The sequence below is a fragment of the Copidosoma floridanum genome, unplaced genomic scaffold, assembly GCF_036245765.1.
Source record: "Copidosoma floridanum isolate Cflo_tuat_1 unplaced genomic scaffold, Cflo_Japanese_pri ptg000016l, whole genome shotgun sequence".
NCBI lineage: Eukaryota > Metazoa > Arthropoda > Insecta > Hymenoptera > Encyrtidae > Copidosoma > Copidosoma floridanum.
The window spans coordinates 4365206-4387329 of NW_028321893.1; the positions used below are offsets into that span (position 1 = coordinate 4365206).

Genomic DNA, 22124 nt, shown 5'->3' on the forward strand with positions numbered 1-22124 from the left:
TGAAATCTTACAATGTTTTCTGTTTACAATTTTATTTAATGTTTAGTAAAAGAAAAAAGTAAGAATAATACATTCATAAAAAAAAGTAACAGTATCTCAAGTATACAGAACAGTAAAAGTGTCTAGAATAATTATTTTAAAACAATCGCTTTGTAACATCCCATATCCTATACTTACTATTTATCACTTCGTAATATTAAGTTTTGTTTCAAAATTTTAAAAAGCAAAAGCTCAGCAAACTCTGAACATCGTATGGTACACCTGCTTCTGCAATTGTATCATTCTTTACTACGTACATACACAAGAAATGTTATACATAATTTTGACAGCAATTTGTACCTAATGTTAAATCCAAGAGATTAGCAGTTATAACCATCAATTACTGTGTAATTATTGTAACACAACTGTGTTCATGTCAATCGAGAGGAATTAGGGTTAACTCTGATTGGTCGTTTGGATCCCTAACGTGACGTGCTCTCCTAAAATGCAGGAGTATAAAAACTCCTTGCTCACACCAATATTTGCCTTTTCTCTTGCATCAAGTTCTCTTAGGGAACTGCAAAGGTTGGAGAGTAAGTTCTATTGAGTCTTTTATACGAATGTTGAGTGACTAAGCTACGCGTGAAAAGCGTGCATTTTAAACGAATGTAAGACTTACTTTGGCGACTAAGCTATGAAAGAAAGTTTAAGAAAATCATGCCACTGTAGACTCACCTAAAAAGATCAAAGCGAATCAACAAAGGAAGGACCGTTGACTTGGGTTCTGACGTTAAAAAAAGCAATTACATTGCCACAAGTACTTTTATGTACGGTTAGGATCATTGTTGTGGTCAACCTTGTAAGATCTTGTGACTGCCTTGAGGCAAGCAGTGGCTAACTAACGATTATAGAAGTGAATTAAGTTAACAAAAACAATAAATTACGAAATCATTGTAAATGTGAATCTGAAATTTTGTTATTTATATTGTTCGTAAAATCAGTTATTTCCGGTCTTACAAAATCTCTTAAACTATCAGATAAGACTCATCTGGGCTAATAATTTAATTTATTTTTCTTATTCAAACATTTTAATTACTTGAACATATAAAATACGTTAGGATTCAGATTCTTATTAATAGGAACATAATTCTTACTTTGATGAATAAATTGAATACCAAAAAAATTTTAAGCAGATAACGTATGACAAACACTTTTAAAAGAACATGAGATAAGAAGACAAAGAAGATATGCTTCTTCTGTTTTACATAATGTATGAATCGAAACAGAAGGTCAACGCCAGTTTGGTGTACTACACATTAACTCTACTGTATCCTCATCGCTCGGTGATACCTAACACCGCAATGCCGAGTCAACTATTTAAAGAAAAAGTATATTGTTAGTATGAGTTAGTAAAGCTTTTTGGCCAACAGCTGGTTACTATCGAACAAAATTTAAACTTATTTATTTGTAGAATGAATTTAGGATTTCCACCCTTTACTTACAGAAATTCAGACGTAACAGCTTTGATTACTAAAATAATGACGTGACTGTTTTAAAGATACTTTTTAAATTTCTTGTTAATCAACATCTCTATTCTATTTCTAGTCAAAACAAGTGTTAGACATAAAGTAAATGTATTTTTACGTTTTTTTTGTAAGATTTTTCTTCTTTCTAACCATTATCGTGCACGCTAGGACACCTACAGCACCATATTATCGTAACTATCAAAGCAAATAAGTGGCTTTTCACACTAGCTGCATTGTGATGGCTACTACAAGAAACTTAAAACTTTACATAAAAATTGGCCTTGTCATTGTACGATAGTACATTAAGAGCTACAGTAGAATTAATTTTTAAAGCGTGCGGGTTTTCTTGCTTGTATATATATTTATATGTGTTGGTATGTGTGATGGGAGATGTCCATGAGAAAGGTTGCTTAGCGTACTAGTAGTTTTTTTCCAAATAAGAATGTAAAATAACCAAATTGTTTATTTTACAGTGACGTATTTCTTTGACATGGAAGTACAGCAAACAAAAAACTTCTACGTACGTAACAGAAACATCTTTTACAGGGAAATGTTAGTATTTTTATTTTTTTAATAATGTCAATCAAGTAAGGGTGACTGATCATTATTGTGATCATTGAGCTGCCCATTTATATTAGAAGAGAAGTTATTTTGGCATTAAGTAACATCTTATTACTAACAATAAGTAATGGGTGAAAAGTAAAGCGTGATGCTGATAAGATGATGTACATAAAGAGGACACAGTCTACAACAAAGAAATGCAAAAAACTTTTATTCTACTCAAGATAGCTAAGCACCCACAATGGTTTGTCAGTTGTTTTACTATGGAAGCTGATTGTTCAGTGGTCTAGGGGTGTGAGCCTATGTAAAATTAGGTGACACATAAGGTTTCATCTCACTTTCTGCACAATAAAGTATATACATATGTGTATTATCTACTAACACATTTTAAGTGGTGCTGAAAGAAACTTTTTAAGTCTTTTTGGATATCATTGCTTGTTAAATTAATATAGTTGTATTATGAAAAAAGTAAACACTATTAATACAATATTGTACCTGCTGAAACAGGAACAGCTGTTATCAACCCTAAAGTAGTGAAAAGGTTGTACGTCAGAGCAATACTGAAGTTTCCTAACATGTTAGCAACTAAAATAAAAAATATTCCTTAAAAAACAATAATAATAAACAAGTACAAAATAAAAAATATATTACCTAAATGAAGAATGCTTGCTGTTAGTAGGACGATCCAGGGTATTTTCTCTAATCTTATGAATTCCACTCCCGAAAAGTACAGAATGAGGCCTATTGGCCATAACAAGGTGGCATTACATACACCAATCATTGATAGAAAAAGAGATATCTGTCCAAATGTTGTATCACCAACAACTTTCTTATAAAGTACCTAAGATTAGAACAAAAAAGAACTCTTATCATTAGTTTTAAATGATTTAATTGTCAGGAAATAAGCTTTAAAAAATGTAATTTAATATAAACATGCTTACGAAAACAACAGTGACTATTATTACAATTTTCATGAAAACAATTTTTTACTCCTTAGACTGCTGCTACTCTTAATAGACAAAAGCAGAAAAGAGCTTAACACTTATTATAGTTGTCCTAGAAACTATTCGGCGTGTCAAAAATGATTAGGAAAGCTGAGACTTAAGCTTTATAATTCTTGCTTTATACCAGTCCTAAAAATGTAAGTTATCTTACATGCTTTTAGAAGGCAAGACAAATTTAAAAAAAAAGTGAGAACAATGTCAGCCCTCGACAAAATTATATAAATTATCTTGGACAACAAAAAAGTGCCATTATCCGTGACCACTTATTTTTTGTGTTAACTTATATGTGAAAGCTACTATTGTGTAAGATAGTTTTTTATCTATAACTGTTAAATGAGTGGTATGTATTAATGCATTAATATTGGTGTTATGGAGCAGTGTAGCCTTCAAAATTATCTTTTAAATATTAATTATTAGTCCTAATTCATGTTTCTGTTACAGAATATGTATTTCTCTTTCAATATAAGACATGATTCTTATTAAGTGATCCCAGAAACTTAAAAATGAAGATTTTGTTTTGCCCATGACAATTTTTACTTATTTGATCTTAGAGTAACTTCAACCCTGAACTGGTAGTACTTGACAAACTCTAGATTTAGGTTTTGTAACTTCAAAAATATATAGGTTTAATGAGCCAGTCTGCCAGACCCAAATTTTGTTGTAGGGTTGTGTAATGGTTATAGCCTTTACCTAGATTTTGTCAAATTTTTTAGAATAAATGCCACTATCATATGAACTACTTTGCCTTATATACTTCAGATGCAGTAATGTATAATTTAAATGACAACTTTTAAAAAAAAGTTCAAAAAAGAGGATTAGTATAACTTTGATATGCGTACGATCTACAAAATCCCATACTTAATGATAACAGAGGTCATGTACGTAAACCACTGACGGATAAAAGATGCACTACATAAAGCAGAAAGTAAGGAATGACCTATCTTAAAAAACTGCTTGTGATTTTATTTAAATGCACCCATAATAAACTTGCTAAATAAAAAAAAAAAGAGAGTAAAAGTGAATGTTAACAAAAAAAAAAAAAAAAAGGAATTTTACTAGAAAACGACTTAAAGATATTTAATTCTTTTTTCTTCATTGTTAGGAAAATAATTAGTATCTTCGTGTTAACTATGACATATTTAGTGTGATATTCAAATGAAATTAGAATTTACTGTGAAATCAAGATAAAAAGGATCACATTGGTGAACGGAAGTGCGTTATTTTTCATACAAATACAAAAAAAAATTACTGTAAAATTAAAAAAAAAATCCCTTAAAGTTAATTTAGCGTTGTCCTCTAGTCTTACTCTGTAAGATAAAATATTCTCTGAATAAGTTTATTTTTTATTCAAAGAAAAGTCACAAAAAAACAACACAAAAAAAAATTATTTATACGCATATAATGTTTTTCTTATATTTAAAAAAATGTACGTTTTAAAAATATTCGAAATATACAGCCAATAACTTATATCATAGTGTATGGTGACACAAATGTCTTTATTGTATGAAAAGTACAAATCTGATGACAAATTAAAGTTGTATGAACATTTTTTATGCAGACTATAAATTACACAATAGGAAAAGTAGAAACATTACAGATAAGTATTATCTGATTATATCCAACCTTCAAAATCGAAAAAAGACTAGGGATTTCATCTCAAAAACTCAATATTTCTTGTAATGCTTTTATAATTTAACAAGCTGAAGTTTAAAATATTTTCAGTTTAAAAATCCACAGATTATCATATTGTTAGTAAAATATTTATTACTAAAGATATGAGGTGACAGTCCTTCGAATCGTTATTACCGGCAGAACTTTAATTTTTATGTGGTTACACGTACAATAATTCTCAGCATATAAGTAACATAAGCAATAAAAACTATCTACAACTCAAAAATTTCTTATCATTTGCATTAGAAACTGGGCCAAATTATTATCAAGCATTTCTAGTAACTTCGTCGTCTCCAGAAATTAGTGAAATAATTAATTTTCCTCTAAGTTTCCATGTTTCTCGTTGGGCTTTTCATGAAAAACATACGCTTATAGCTTAAAAAATCGTTATTGACTGATAAAACTGATTTTAACATGTTGAGAATTAAATACTTGTATAAAAATAAGATGAATAAAACATCTAGAACTTGAAAGTCACCAAAACCAAAACAATATCTTCATTAAAAAATGAAGTTTTATCTGAAGTAAAAGGTTAGGCAAGTCTAATGTGATTTAGATATCTATGCAAGAAAAGGACAGCAAAACTACATTCAAATACAGTGATGTCTACTGCAGCAGTTATTTAAGTAACAGAAGCTAGAAAAATTTAAAGTGCTTTTTATCAAACATGTATAGTAGTGCTAATGCTACTCGTTCCAAAGAATTAAACGAAATCAAAAATTTTCTAAGTTAATAGATCAACAAAAAAAGGTCAAGTTTGTCGCTTTATCAAACATCTGTTATTTTACATAAGTAATTAAATAATAAGATGAATGTCTTTGTTACACTATGAAAGGAAAAAAAGTTAAGAGAAGGAGCATAAAGGTTGAAAAAGTTATAAAATAAATTATTAACTGTCGAAGAATCTTCGATATCTTCATCAAAATATCAAAGAAATGAGAAATTTTCTATTAAAACGTCAGAGACTTACAATATGATGAGATCAACAAAAAAATTTACGTTTTTGAAAATCATTGTAAATCTACAAATAAATACTGCAATACTTTGTTACGATGCATATTTTATTAGCTTTATCCAGTGTAATTTTAACAGCTTTCGTGTTTTTTTAAGGATGAGAAAAACTTTTTATGCTTTTGACAAAAGACAGCTAATATTTGTTTATTTTAACTAAACTAGGGCATTTATTCATACAATTTGTATTCCAGATTATCAATTAATTATTTTAAACTTAAAAGATTTTAATAATTGTATGATATTGATTATTGATTTTCATAGTAATAAATAAAAAATTTTTCCTTTTTTCACAAAATAATTACTTCTGAAGATTTGAGTTTGTACAGTTAAACAGTTCAAAAATTGGTCTAAATGCAGTCAGAATTTTCTCACTATTTGCAGTAGATGTCAAAGCAGTATAAAACAAGTTAAGAAAGTTACACAAAACAGCTTTACAATGAACATGTTACTATGATTCCACTATATGTAGGACAACATATTTGTATATTTATTAGCAGGGTAATTAGCACATAATAATAGCAGTACTTTTTTAAATAGGCACCCTTAGACCAATCTATATCCTTATTATGTAACAAATTTAGAAACTGTAATAAAAAACTTAATCGTGTTTATTTAAATAAATGTTTAACAGTAAATAATATTGAAAAAAATGTCTTCCCTAGGTGCATTTTTAATCCACAACCTCCTATTTACTAGACAGTTGATCTACCAACTGAGCCATCGGGGTATCCTGCAAGTATGTGGAAAGTAGGCTCAGATAGAGTCCTATTCTTAGTCTTTAACCAATCTTTTACCTAAACCTTAATGTTTAATAAGTACAACGGAAGTGATAATAATGCTTGTTGATACTTACATAACTCCATGGAACATACAAGAAAATATTCATGTATTTATCGCTATATAAATTGGCACATCAAAATGGTGGTACTTTTTATAAACTAGCACTATCAGAATAATCTATGACCAAATATTAAAAAAGTAAATAATAACAATTAGAAAAGTTTCTTCCACAGGTGCTGAATAATTAAACAACTTTCTGATTGCTTAATAGTGGCTCTACTAATGGAGCTATTGAAGCGTTTTGTAATTACCCGTAAAGTTAGTTCAAATTTATTTTTATTCTAAGGTTGTCAGCTAGTTTTTACCTAAATCTACAACTTATATACCTACAATGAAAATTGATTTTAACACTAGTTCTAAATACTAGATATTAATCTGATTCTACTGGATGTATAAACAAATATTGCCATGTATTCATCATCATATTGAGTAGCAAATGGACATGGTGTTACTTTTTTCAAATAAGCACTCTCGGAACCATTGACGTCTGCTCTGATAGCGAATATTTTGGAATCTTAAACTAAAAATTTAATTATATTTATGTAATTTTCATAGAATACAGAGGAGTTAGAAAAACATTTTATCTAGGTACTGACTTATCACATAATCTTGTATTTACAAGAGAGTAGCTTCGCCCATGAAGCTACCCAGGAAATTCTATTGGCATTTCCTACATCTCTGACGTAGCTATCTACATTTGATAAACGTATGTTCATTCTAATCTAACGGGCTTTTTTTTCTACAAATGTAAAAGAATTTATTTCTTATTTTTGTATGGTTTGCTTAGTACAACAATTCATTATAAAAATGATAAAATAGGGAACATTACTTATATTAATCTAACCAAATGTCAGTGATTTTTGTCCTACTACTAAGACTGTCAACTTTGTTAAATAATTGCTCTTAAGATTCATAATAATTAACGAAAACGGAACTATTGCTGTAAACAAGTTTGTACATCTTTCATGTCTTTTTAACAAAATTTTAATAAGAATAATTATTATGACGTATGACCTTTATTACTACATAATAGCTCTCTAACGTATCAATAAATAAGAAGAGATTACATAACAAATGATATTGCTTTTTAAATCTTTATTTTTTTTTCTTACAATTTTATTTAAACTCACATTCCGTAGTCAAGCTATATTTTTTATTATTAAATTAGTTATGGAGGATAATAGCTTTTTAACGTAGCAACAAACTTGACCTTTTTTTGTTTATCTTATAACTTTCAAAATGTTAATGTTGCCGAATTCTTTGAAGTAAATAGCATTAAGAAGGTCGTGTATGGTTAAAAAAAAACAACCTAAAATTATTATACTTTTCTCCATTTAAATAACCATCGTAGGAGATACCAGTTTAACAGGATATAAGTTTCTACTTTGATATCATCGATATTGAACCACTGATTTTGCTGATGTATGAGAATTGTGTAATGACCTCTTGATGTATTACCATGATCTTAACGCTTTATTAAAAATCTGATACTTTTTTCCATTAGTTTTTTTATATTTTTGTATGCCATTTATTCTGAAATGGATAATTTTAATGATACCCTGATCAGTACTTTCAGATATTATTAACTTCACCCGAGCTACATCAATAACGGAGATTTAAGCCGGTTTTTTATTTTTTTAATCAAAAATAGTTATTAACAGAAATTTTAGTTCCTTGCTAATTTTTAATATCATTATCTATTATTTCATAAGCTGTACAGCTTCTAGAATTTTCCTTGCAGGTAATTAGTAACAGTATTTTTATCTACATTATGAAGCTTTAGCTCTTTGCAACCAGAATATCTAGTTTATACTTTAAGTTAATTTTCAAAACGAGTCTATTTTGATTTGGCCTCAAAATACTTACAACATAAGGAACAAAATTTTTAATCTACAAAAGTGTTAACAAAGCCTTTTTTTTTTTTTTTTTTTTGCATAAGTGGCTGGACTGGTAATACAGCTTTATATGGTAACATTGATCACTGTTATAAGCAAGATAACAAAGTATGTATATTAAGAAAGCTTTTTTACATCCACTACAATATCAATCGTCTGCGTCACACCATCAAATTTCTTATTTTGTTTTTAGGTCATGGTGGCGCAGTGATAAAGCTTCAGTTCCTTCGATCTCTGGAGTTAAGTAGCATTTTATGCGGTTCGGACTCAAATGGGTGACCGTTAAAGTTTTCCAGTTTTACCTGTACTGTCGATTTTTGAGAGTCTATTAACTATTCCTCCTTAGTCTCATCAACATCACGATAAGTATAATTGAATAAGTCCTGGTGCTTACCGAAGTTTATATTGGTCATGGATTAAGTTTGCTCCAGAGAATTTAAGAATTTCGGTTGAAACGTTTTATACTTTGCAAATGTCAAGAATGTTGCTAGAGTTTTCCTGATTCTTCCATTACGCCAAGCAGTGACACAAGTTAACAAATTTGTGAATTCAGTCTTCCCAAATAAAAAATAAGAGCCTTCAATGCTAACCAATCTTGCGTAACTTTGTGAGTTGTTAGAATGTCTATTTAAAAGGTAGTAAACTGAAGTATAATAGTTTTGTATTTAATATAAGTGCAGTGGCTAGATTTAATATTTATTTGAGTAAAAATTATTTAGGTTAAAATTAGTATAAAACTATTTAGGTTCAAATATAAAACTACCTGCCATATATCAGTAAAGGACTATTGGTTTATGTACCTATGATTATTTCGAGTAGAAGCTGTTTATGCAGTCTTCAAATAATAATACACTTTCTAAGCTTATGCACAATCTTAGAAATAAAAAGGTTAAGGACGCATAAAAAATGGTGTAAACAATTATTGCTGAAACATTAAGAATAAATTAGGACACCAAAAATAAATTTAAAAAACCGCTTATCTCAAGACTTCTATGTCAATATTTTTCATCTTTTCTACAAGTACCTTAGTGTCAATAAAGAATTTCAACTTTATCCCATCACAGGTTATATGCTTTTTATATGCTTTTTATATGCATTACATATTATATGCTTACAAGTGCTTTGATGATACTCATAGAAAATATTTTTTATAGTTTAAATTTTATACTATTTTTCAATGTAAATTAAACGACGCACAGTGGGCGATTTTAATTTTTTTTCCTCAAATCAAAATATCTCGTGAACATCAATAGATATATAAAAAATTTTATTTTTATTCTCTTTGTTTAATGATAAGGAATAAAGAAAAAGTATAGAGAGGTCAGTAAAATTTAAATCCAACCAACAAACTTGTGGTAAACTTTAATTTTTCATCATTTTCTGTCTGTTTGTTTGTTTTTAACTCTAATTGGAATGAATTTTCGCTGATTCATGACTAACTTTAATGATTCTATTTTTTATTCAATATATACTTTATAATGATATTAAAATTTATTTATTCCTGTGTGTATGTATACAGATGTATGTAAACTTAGTACAAATTATTAATGTATACAATTATCATTATACTCACAATGATAAAAGGACAAAATTTCTTATTCCGTACAAAAAATCATACGGAGCAGAGTTATACGGATATATTTTGTTTTACTTGTGTGTATATGTATATATACTTACAAAGTGACAATTTACAATTTTTCACCCATTTTTTTCTCGTCCTAAGCTGTGTAACGGTTCGAGAGTTGCATCCAGTAGGTAAAATTTTACAAGGTTTTTATTGGTGCTGTTAAATTGATTGTAGGATAAACCGTATTCAAGATAACTTTTTGTTCTTACCGAAATCAAATTTTTTGGTTAGATTTGACGTAACGTAGCTGTTTTGCGTTTTTTTTTTATAGCCACTGACACTATATCAAATGGATTTTATCAATATATTTGGTCTCAAATATCGATTTAAAATTGAGTTAATTTGTATTTCCACCCTGTATAGTGATCATCGTTCTTGGATCACTCACAAGATCACTAATGATAACTTCACTCGATTACTAGCGATAATGCTCACAAGGACTATTTTATCAAAGTTTACCGTATGGTAAACTTGGATGTTAGCTTGCTGAATCAAGTTTGTGAAGATATCTACTTGCGTGTTGAAGACTCGTTATACTCGTCAATTTTGCTCATAACTTTGAACAGTAATGCTCACATAGATATTTTATCAATGATTACCGTATGGCCAATGTTGATAATGGTCTGCCAAATCATGATTGTCAATAAATCTGTTGGCGTGTACATGATTTATTATCCTTGTCACTTTTTCCCAAGACATACAGCGGTGTTGCTTACAAAAATTGTTTTATCAAAGTTGACCGCGCAGTAAGCTTGGATAATTGTCTGCCGATTCGAGCTTGTGAGGAAATTCCCTTGCGTTTTTATAATTACATGTACTAGACATTCTTTTGCCAAATACATTGATGGGTGTTGCTTATAAAAAAAAAAAAAAAATTTATCATAGTTTACCGTGTGGTAAACTTAGACAATGATCTGCCGAATCGAGCTTGTAAATAAATCTACTTGCATCTGCATAATTTCTTGTTCCTATCATTTTTCCCCAAGACATACAGCGGTGTTGCTTACAAAAATTGCTTCATCAAAGTTTACCGCGTGGTAAACTTAGATAATGGTCTGCTGATTTGAGATTGTGAAGAAATATTCTCGCATGTTTATTATCTCTTTTGTTGGTCATTCATTTGTGCAAAACATTAAGAAGAGTTGCTCACCATAAATATTGCATCATAGTTTACCACGTGGTAAATTTAGATAATAGGCTGTCGATTTAAGCTTGTGAGGAAATTAACTTGCGTTTTTATAATTTTTTTTTCCTTGACATTCTTTTGGCAAATACATTCATGAGTGTTGTTTATGATAAGAGAAAGTATTTTATTATAGTTTACCGTTTGGTAAAGTTAAATAATGATCTGCCGAATAGAGCTTTTAAATAAATCTACTTGCGTCTGCATAATTTCTTGTTCCTATCATTTTTTCCTCAAATCATTCATTCATTTGCGCAAGACTTTTAAAAGAGTTGCTCACCATGAATATTTTATCATAGTTCACTGCATTGTAAACTTAGATAATGCTCCGTTGGATGGAGCTTGTAAATAAATCTAAGGTCAGTGTCTCTATTTTCGATCGCTTAAGTCCTATTTTTGTTCGTCTTTTTTTATGCTAAAATAGCGGAATGTGTTATTTTTTGTATACATGCAATACATTTAAATACATTTTAAAATTATTTTTTCTTGTTTTTTTTTTTAAAGTTGGATATATTTTAAGATTATGAAACCTAGTAAAATATGAAGTGAACGAATATAGGGACTCTAAAAAAAAAGGGACACTGACATTACTTGCGCCTGCATAATTTCTTATCCCTATCATTTTTTTTTTTACACTGAAAAAAAAATCAAGCAGCTGTAGCATGAGAATCTATACTGCGTTAGTATGACTATCGATTCATGCGTGCAATGCTTGGATTTCAAGTATAGATCGTATGAGATGCGCTCAAAGTAATATAGTATGGTCTGCTAGCGTATACACTATGACACACATCGGGCCAGCGCGTGAAGCCCACGCGCAAAGTGTTTCGCGTGTACGCACGCTGAATTCGAGTGGGAGCTATAGGCATACCCTATACATAACATACGCAGTCTGCAATACGCATCCATTACAGCTGATATACTGATGTGATATGTGTGATGCTCGTGTGATTTTAAGTGTATAATGATGAATAACCAAGGTAATAGTTATTTCTTTAATGAGTACTAAATTAATGTGGCGGTTGTTCATCATTAATTACTAATATTTTGTTCAAGTGTACTACATGTGAATTGTGCTCAACTTTATTTGTCAACACCCTGCGCTGAGTGCATTATATATATATATATAGAGAGAGAGAGCGGAGACAATCACCGAAACAACATCAGTATACATTACAATTTTGAAGGTTATACGGCAAAAGGTAAATTAATAAACAATAAGTTCTTGGTTATGCAGCATGAACTATGATTCCACTCAGTTCATTTTTGTATAAGTAGAGGTAACAAGTGTTGTGTTTGTGTTACCTATTGAACTACACTAATAGTAGTAAAAGTTAGGAATGAAGTAGCATGAAATCAGTGGATTAACTGTCTCACTCATTTACTGCATGTTTATTTCCATTTATTTGTAACTACTAATTTATACTAAAGCATTAATGGTTCAAATGAAGCATGTACAACATTTATAAATCGACAGATTAAACATGTACAGGATATTCATAATTTTTAAAACCCTTTTTTATGTACTATGTTCATTCGGCGAAAACAGGCCTCATCGATTATTTTTACCCATATGTGGTATCTCAACTTTTATAAGATTTAGAGTGCTCAAAATCAATACTTAGTTTTGCTTAGTAAAGTTGGAAAATTGTACAGAGTTTCAGCTCTTTAGCTATAACAGAACTGAGTAAGCTTGAGTAGTATTCATTGTTGATACTCGAAAAGTGCGAACAGCCCTAATTTTTGAATTTAGTTTACATTCCAACTTTTTAGTTCTGTTACAGCTAAAGAGTTTAAACTTTGTACAATTTCCTGACTTTATTAAACAAAATTAAATATCGATTTTCAATATTTCTACTCTTACAAAAGCTGAGATACAACATTTGGGTAAAAATCACCGATGAGGCCTTTTTGTCAAATGAAGAGTTTGCGTCTTAAATGTTGCTGATCTGTTCACTCAGAATGTAGATTATTAAGTTTTGATGTTTAAGAATAATTTCAAGCAAAATATAAGGATTTGAGTACATTTTTTTCTGTGATTCAAATGTCTCATGTAGCTCTATTGTTAGTATGTGTAGGTCTTAATATGACAGTCTCAGTTTTTAAATTTTATTGATGTTTGGGTAACTTGATAACATTATTGTGATATATATTAAATCTTGTATTCACCCAGAAATTATTTTTAACATTATTTTACATTGATAAAGCATTATTACCAACCATTTGATACCTTCTTTTTTTTTAACATAGCATATTGTCATCGTCTATACTAAAAAAATGAATCACACACATTTTGGAATGAGCCAAAATGCTTCGTCCGCAACATCAGAACAGTATGAAAATAACGAAGTTTTGAAATTTGTTTCGACAGCTGATGGTGAGACATTTCTTACACATTTTCCCAAATACCTACTAATAAATTTTTTAAATAACAGCAATTGAACAAAACGTATATATAAGTTATTGCTCTCAAGTTTCTATTCATAATGAGAGATACACAATTCTAGTCCATACTCTTAATGTGATTGAACCATACTCTCTCTCGCGAATACTGGCTCCACTTAGATATTCCCATTTGGTTCTTTAGTAATTAAAATTTTATAATATTACAGTAAAGGGGCAAATCTGAGTTGTGCTACTATTCATGTGATTAACCAGAAATTTTTTCTATCTTTTACGAATAAATTACCTTTTATTACGATAAAGATTTTTGCTACTTGAATTTGATTGTATCTGAGGTGGAAATAAAAATCTAAATTATTTTTATCGTAGGTACATCAAGAGCTATACAATATTATAATAGTCCGGTTACTGATGCGGCCGTTGAAATAATCAATGTTCCTTATTTAACGGAGCACTCTAAAATCAGTAAATTACCATCAGCAGTCTCAGAAGCTATTATAATTGATCCTCAAGGTTTTTTAATTGGAAATAGTTGTATTGAAGAAGTTAGAAACGGAGAAAAAGGTTTATTTATAAGCATCTTTATAATATCTATGGGAAACTAAAATGTTGCTAACGGTCAAACTAAAATACGTTTGTTTAGATACTAAAAACTATGGCGAAAATTACGTCTATCAGATTTTAAGAGAGTGCTGTGTTGGAGATTTTTTACTGAAAAATTATAACTATGAAAAGATACATGAAAATCGGGAGTCACTGAAGCTTTCCAAAAAAAGCGAATATTGCACACCGAGTAGAATCGCTTATCACATCATTCAACATGAGCACAACAGGACTGATTCATTCGAGTATTAATATTTTTTTTTCGTAAAATTTTTTTCATTTTATAGACTTGTATACTCATAACATACTTATACATTCTCTCCACACTGTTTGTTTTGGTAGACTACGATACAAGTGCGCAAAGTAGGTCGTTCCCACACGAGCGAAGCAAGTGTGGGATTACCTACGTGCGCACTTGTATCGTATACTATTTTTCCTATTAGTGCGCAAAGTTCGACATGTTTGGATAGTGTTGGGTAAGTGTGAGATCGTTCAAACACACCACCTGAACGTATATGTTTATGTGAGTAACAGCAACGCACTGTCTTCTGCTACTCGTACATTCCCGCACGCTAAGTTACTTTCAGGCACGCTCAGTTTAGCATACGGAAAAGTGATACCTTGCGCACGTAAATAGGAAAACTAAGTTAAACGTTATGTGCGAACATTTTTTCTTCATACAATTTTTTTACTTTAGAAATCCAAACTTTATATCGATTTATTCGATACTTGAATAATTACTACTAAATTAATTATAACTGTCTTTTTTTTTTTTTGCAGCATTACTTCTGATCGTTTAGATTACTTAGCACAAAGTGCACACGAATTATTCCCAAGGTTTCTAAGAGAAAGTTTTTATTCAAAAGCATCTTCAAATAAAAACGCTCACGGAGCCTTACAAAATCATTACAATACTCTTCGGGAACGAGGACTTTTGACCGGATATCTCAAAGCAACTCCTTCACGAAAAAGAAAGTTAGATGAAGGTAATATTATCTAATATACTATGATTGAAGCATTATGATTATACGTCTGTGCGCATAATTATTGGGTTTTTTTTTTTTTTTTTTTAAAGACACGACTGGTGCGTTACCTGATTTTGAAAATATCCCCACTGTCATTGACAACGAATACCGACTAAAATGGACTAGTAATGGAAGAAACCACGCAATTATCTTCTGTTTAGTGGCACTTTCTTATCTTTTTAAAAGGATAACTAAACAAACAGCAAGATCGCAAGCAAAAAAAAGTTGGGCCCTCAGTGAAGCGGACATAGCCAAGTCCTTTGTGTATCATATACAGGTAATTTCAATATTGATTATTTTTACATAGTCATGCCTTACGTCGGGTGGAAACAATTGTTACTCTTGCGTTTCGAAATTAATTGTTTCGTTATTACTTTCTTATAAACATATTTTCAAGAAACCTTATCAATTTTTACTTTTTTTTCTTTTTGATCTTACTAGTATGAAAAGTGCTTATTAGTAATATTAAAATGTTACACTACTTGGAAGATATGCAAGTACATTATACGACGTATAAAAATTTTTTTATTTTAGGAGCGTAAAAATGTCCAAGAAGTTCTAAAGCAATTGAGTCTTGATATTCAATCTATTCATGCAGAATTCCAACGGTTATTTTCCTATCCTTACGTAGTTTTTCAGGGCGATAGCCTGACAACAATAAAATGCGCTTATGTTGTATTGCATGACTTTACGTATCAAATCGCATCTGTGACCGATGCTGTAAACGCATGTTTTATGATAGGTACCGTTTTGAGAAATGCTGCCCCAATAATTAATAACCATATTTGGAATCTCATTGAAAAACTTATTTTCAATTTCAATGTACCTGACAAAAACTCTGCCGTCACAACTTTGCGTCAAGAATTAATAGACTTGGAATCTGGAGAGCAAGAAAAAAAAAGAAAATAAAAAAACAAACAATTTTTTCTCCAAATTTAATAATGGGTGTTTTTACGGTTATTCTTTAGATATAAATTATAAATTTTCTATTTATTCGTGTTGTTAAAGTATTGTGACTGACACAATATTTGTTAAACCATTTATTAATCGTTGATTACTAATCTGTGATTAATATTGTCATGAAAATCATTCCAATGGTTAAAGCTACAGTTGTCTAGAATTTAAAACGGAAATAAGTGTCTTGACTATTAAAAAATTAAGATAAGAATTTTTTAAGTGAGATCTCATAGATTAGATATAATAAGTTGGTTGTTTTGAACGTTGAGCATACTAATAAGCTTATTAATAAAACATTTTTTTTGTCAGCATTTCTGGTTATATAATAATTAATTTAAATCCCTTATGCCCCTTTTATTTTATTGTATTGTATTGTATAACGAATTTATTACATAAAAGAATACAATTTTTGTTCATCGTGAGTATGATTTTTTACAGATTTTGATAAATAAAACTCAGAAAAATGGACTTTTCGCAAATACTTGGAGGTCAGATAACCATTGAGTCCATGCAAAAGGCAACGATGGAGTTTACCCTATTTTTATACAGCAATCCACTCATTTCTCGAAAGGCCGTAGATGAAATATTAAACCACATCAATACTTCCATAACAGCAGCTTTTATACCATTTATTCTACAACAAATGCAAAACGAGTTACTTCTATCAACGACGGACACGACAAATTCGGTTATTGCAAAAGTTAGATTTATTTTAGAAAAAAATAAAAATCTGTTTACAGAATATTCAACAGAAAGTCGTAGGTTTAAAAAGTATGAGTTGGAGAGTTTATACGTACCCCCCGAAACAGTAAAAATCGGTAGATCGTATGAAATTGTGCAAGCCGTCTCTGGAGTTAATAGTCTATCTGAAAAGCCTGCCTACATTGTCAGAACATCTTTAAAAAGATGTTTCAAATCATTCTTAGAGAAGCCAGGAGTATTTAATAAAATGCTAAGTTACGTACAGAAGCTGTCAGTAGAAAACACTCTAATTTCAAATATAATTCAAGGAGATTTATGGAAAGAAAAATATGTAGATCAAAGCAAACTCGTTTTTCCAGTATTTCTTTTTTTTGATGAATTTGAAACTGGAAATGCCCTAGGGAGCCATGCTGGATGTCAGAAATTGGGTGGGGTGTATGCTTCTATAGCTACTGTGCCTCCTGAATTAATTGCAAAGTTAGAAAATGTTTTTATTGCTAGTGTTTTTTATTCAAAGCATTTGAAACGATTTGGAAATAAGGCAGTGTTTTCAAATATTATAGAGGAACTTAACGATTTATCAAAGAATGGAATAAATATTTGCATTGATGACAAAGATTACAAAATACATTTTGAATGTGTTTTAATTTTAGGTGATAACTTAGGCCTTAACTGTATTTGTGGGTTTTCCGAAAGTTTCTCTGCCAAAATCTACTGTAGATTTTGTGTTGCTAATAAAGATCAATGTTAAATAATGAGTGCTGAGAATTAACAACTTCTTAGAACAAGAAATATTTATGATACCGCGAAAATGAATGGTAATTTGTCAAGCATTGGGATGAAAGAGCCATGCGTTTTCGATGAACTCGATAAATTTAATATCACTGAAAATTTAACAGTTGATATTATGCATGATTTATGCGAGGGGGTAGTATGTTATACATTAGCCAAAGTTCTCGAAGGTTTGATGAATACTGGAGTCATCAGTCTAGATGTTATAAATAGTAGAATAAAAAATTTCGAGTATGGTGAAATCGAGTCTAGAAATAAACCTCAGGAATAACGCCTCGTTACTAGCAAGAAAGGTGCTCAGAAATTGAAAATAAAACAATCAGCTTCTGAATCTCTTTGCTTAGCTAGAAATTTGACATTAATAATAGGAGATCTTATCCCTGAAAATAACGAACATTGAAAGCTGTATATCTATTTAAAAAGAATAGTTTCAATTTTAACATCTCCAGTTTTAACAAGAGGTCAAATAAAGAAAGTAGAAAAACTTATTACGAAACATAATGATCTTTATCATAAAATATATGGAAAATTAAAGCCTAAAATGCATTTACTACTACATTATGCAACAATTATGTTAAAATATGGTCCGCCGGTACATTACTCCGCAATGAAATTCGAAAGGAAAAATAAAAAGTTAAAGGAGATTGCTGCAGGAACTTCATCAAACATAAACTTGCCATTAACTATCGCGATTAGACACCAACTGCAATTATGCCACGCATGGGAATTTAAAAATTACAATGACAACGACGTTGAATATGGTACTATTTATCTTGTAAATGCGTACGACTTGTTAACAAGTATATTTCCTGGTGTTAAAAAGGAACTATCGGTTAATACATTAAATTATATGTATATTAGTGTAAAGCCGTTTAGGCGCAGAACTGTTTTTATATTTTGTATTTCGGATATTGGTCCACATTTTGGAATTATACAAAATATTTTTAAATGCGAAAAAAAAATTTATTTTCATGCTCTCAAACTTGAAACTCTTTATTTTGATACTCACTATTATACATATTGTGTTAGTTATAGTAATAAAGATTCTATTTTAGTTGATGTTGATAAAGTACTTCGAACTTCTCCCTGTTTAAAAGTAAGAAAAGATAATAGAGATCTGATTGCAATGCGATTTGATTTGTAAGACAATTTATTGTGAATATCGGGATTGTAACCTTGAAAAAATTTGAGATATAAGTGATAATGCTAATTTTTTAAAAATAAAAAAGTTACAATACAAAACTTATTACTGTTACATAAATAGTTCCCTATTATTTATGACCTTTCAAATCCCAAAAAATTATGTAAGTATTTTCATTGAATCCTGCCACAAAAAAATTCTATTTGGCCTATTAGATATATTATTACACAATTTAGTCATTATTTTAACTATTTTGATTATTTTATTAACTTTGTACCCTCCTAATCACTTTCTGCCCACGGGAAAAATACTTTTGGCGGGCCGAAAGTAAGTAGCGAGCACAAAGTGCGCCCACGGACATAAAACTGCACTTTCGGCCCTCAGTTCGATTAACAATTTTCGGGACTCGGGCAGAAACATACAATAACCTGAAGGGCGCGGTAGTTGTACTCTCTGCCTTAGTGTCGAAATGTATTATGTATATCTATTAAAGTATGCGTAATAATCGAAATAAACACCTGTGCCAGCGTGAAAAGATTAAACAGTATGACAATGCCAATAGAAATATTCCTCATAGTTTTTGTAAAGATTTTTAAAATTACTTTAGGTAAATACAAAGATCATTTTTTGTTACCACTATGTGTTAAAATGATGGATTTAACTAATTATGTACTATGATGTCAATCACATCGGTTAATATCAGTAGAAGTTGAAACTACGTATTTATATCCAAAAAACTGTCTATTATTGAGTCTTAATTATATTAAATTATTAGGATTTTTCTGCCATATAAATATATAAAAAAATTTTTTTTACATAATATTTCATCATAGGACAGCCCTTGAATTTACAGTAATGTGTATTCTAATAGATTAAGTATACCTTAGTAAGCACAGTGAAAAAGACCAACCCCATGATATAGGCACGTAGAATACCTGAGATGCCTGTGCATCTCATGCATGTCTCTCATTCAAAATCAGTATGAGTACACACGAAACACTTTGCGCGTGGGCTCCACGCGCTACGACCGTGTGTGTCACAGTGCATACGCTAGCAGACCATACTACATTCGTTTGAGCGCATCTTATACCGTCTATACCTGTATCGCACAGTGTTGCTATGTGAACCGATGCGTTTAACCCAATGCTTCTCTCACACTGTCGATATATGGATGGTATTCATGCTACAGATGCTTAATTTCTTTTTCCGTGTACACATACAGCCGTGTTGCTAAAAAAATTTATTTTATCAATGTTTACCGCGTGGTAATCTTGGATTATGGTCTGCCGAATCGAGTTTGTAAAAGAATTATACTTGCATGTTGTTTAAGTCATATGCTGGTAATTCTTTTGCTTAAGACTTCAAGAAGAGTTGCTCATCATAAATATTTTATCATAGTTCACCGCTAGGTAAACTTAGATAAAAGGCTGCCGATTTGAGCTTGTGAAGAAATTCACTTGCGTTTTTATAATTTTTTGTCCTTGACATACTTTCGCCAAATACATTGATGGGTGTTGTTCATGATGAAAAAAATATTTCATCAAATATAACCGTGTGATAAACTTTAATGTTATCTTGCAAAACGAGTCTGTAAAAAATGCCACTTAGGTGCCTGTGATTTTGTATACTTTTGATTTTTTGTACAAGAAAACGGTGTTGCTTACGAGAATTGTTTTATCAATGTTTACCACGTGGTAAGCTTAGGTGATTATCTGCTGAATCAAGCTTGTAAATAAATTTACTTGCGTGTTTATGATTCCTTATCCATGTCATTTTTTTTCGTAGGACATGCTGCGTTGTTCCTTACAAAAATTGCTTTATCAAAGTTTACCACGTGATAAACTTAGATAATGGTCAGCCTATGCGAGCTTGTGAAAAGAAATTCTCTTGTGTTTATTAACTCTTATGTCGGTCATTTTTTTGTGCAAGACTTTTAGATGAGTTACTCACCATATATATTTTATTATTGCTTACCGTGTGTTAAACTTAGAGAATGGTACACCGAATCGAGCTTGTGAACCAATCTATTGGCTTGTATGTGATTTCTTATTCTTTGTCATTTTTTTTGTCCTAGACTTACAGTGGCGTTGCTTACAAAAAATATTTAATCAATGTTTACCGCATGGTAAACTTGGATAATTGTCTGCCGTTTCAAGCTTGTGAGGGAATTTCCTTGCGTTTTTATAATTTTTTGTCCTTGACATTCTTTAGCTAAATACATTGATGGGTGTAGTTTATGATAAAAAAAAATATTTTATCATAGTTTACCGTAAGGTAAACTTAGATAATGGTTTGCCAAATCGAGCTTGTAAATCATGAGTACCTGAAGACGGCGGAGGGGTTAAGTTGAGATTTCACAAAGGGAGCTGGCTACGTTATAAAACACCAGCTCGTAAAATCTCTCAACGAACTCGTGGGCACAGCCGATGCACCGGAGATAAAAAAAAATATTTAGGTTAAGTGACTTGATAAAAAATATAGAGTAGCAGAAGATAAAGTCGGCAACGCTATACCATACTGATAACACGTGTGCAATCGAGTGAAGTTGTCATTAGTGATCTTGTTAGTAGTCCAAGAACGATGATCACTACACAGGGTGGAAATACAAATAAACTTAATTTTTAATCGACATTTGAGACTTAATCTATTGATAAAATCCATTTGATATAGTATTAGTGGCTATGAAAAGCAACGCAAAACAGCTATGTTACGTCAAATCTAACCAAAAAATTTGATTTCGGTAAAAACAAAAATTTATCTTGAATACGGGTAATCCTACAATCAATTTAACAGCACTAATAAAAACTTTGTAAAATTTTACCTACTGGATGCAACTCTCGAACCGTTACACAGCTTAGGACGAGAAAAAAATGGGTGAATAATTATAAATTGTCACTTGGTATATAAATATATATATATATATATATATATATATGCTTTGCGATCCAATATCTTAGATTACAGTGTATCGTATAGTTTTTATAAATATTATTTATTAAAAACTGCTGATAGAACACGTAACGTGTCTATATAAATGAAAATATATGAACGTATATTTTGGTAAATATTCAAATGTATATATGTGTGTATATGTATATCATATATATGTAACTCTTTACTTTTGGTTATTTGGCTTTTAAACATAGCAAGTTTTATGTACGTTCAGTTTCTCTTGTACAGAAAGTCCTCACTTATTATATA

General features: G+C 30.4%; 1 protein-coding gene across 1 annotated transcript in view; it reads right to left on the reverse strand.

Moving 5' to 3' along the window:
• LOC106640732 (solute carrier family 35 member F3) overlaps window positions 1-22124 on the reverse strand; it is a 516306-nt gene that overhangs the window by 235480 nt on the left and 258702 nt on the right. Inside the window, exons 8-9 of the mRNA XM_089592356.1 lie at window positions 2718-2907; window positions 2562-2651 (exon numbers count right to left, since the gene is read on the reverse strand). Coding sequence (XP_089448482.1) covers window positions 2562-2651; window positions 2718-2907 — 280 coding nt within the window. The remainder of the gene's footprint in view (window positions 1-2561; window positions 2652-2717; window positions 2908-22124) is intronic.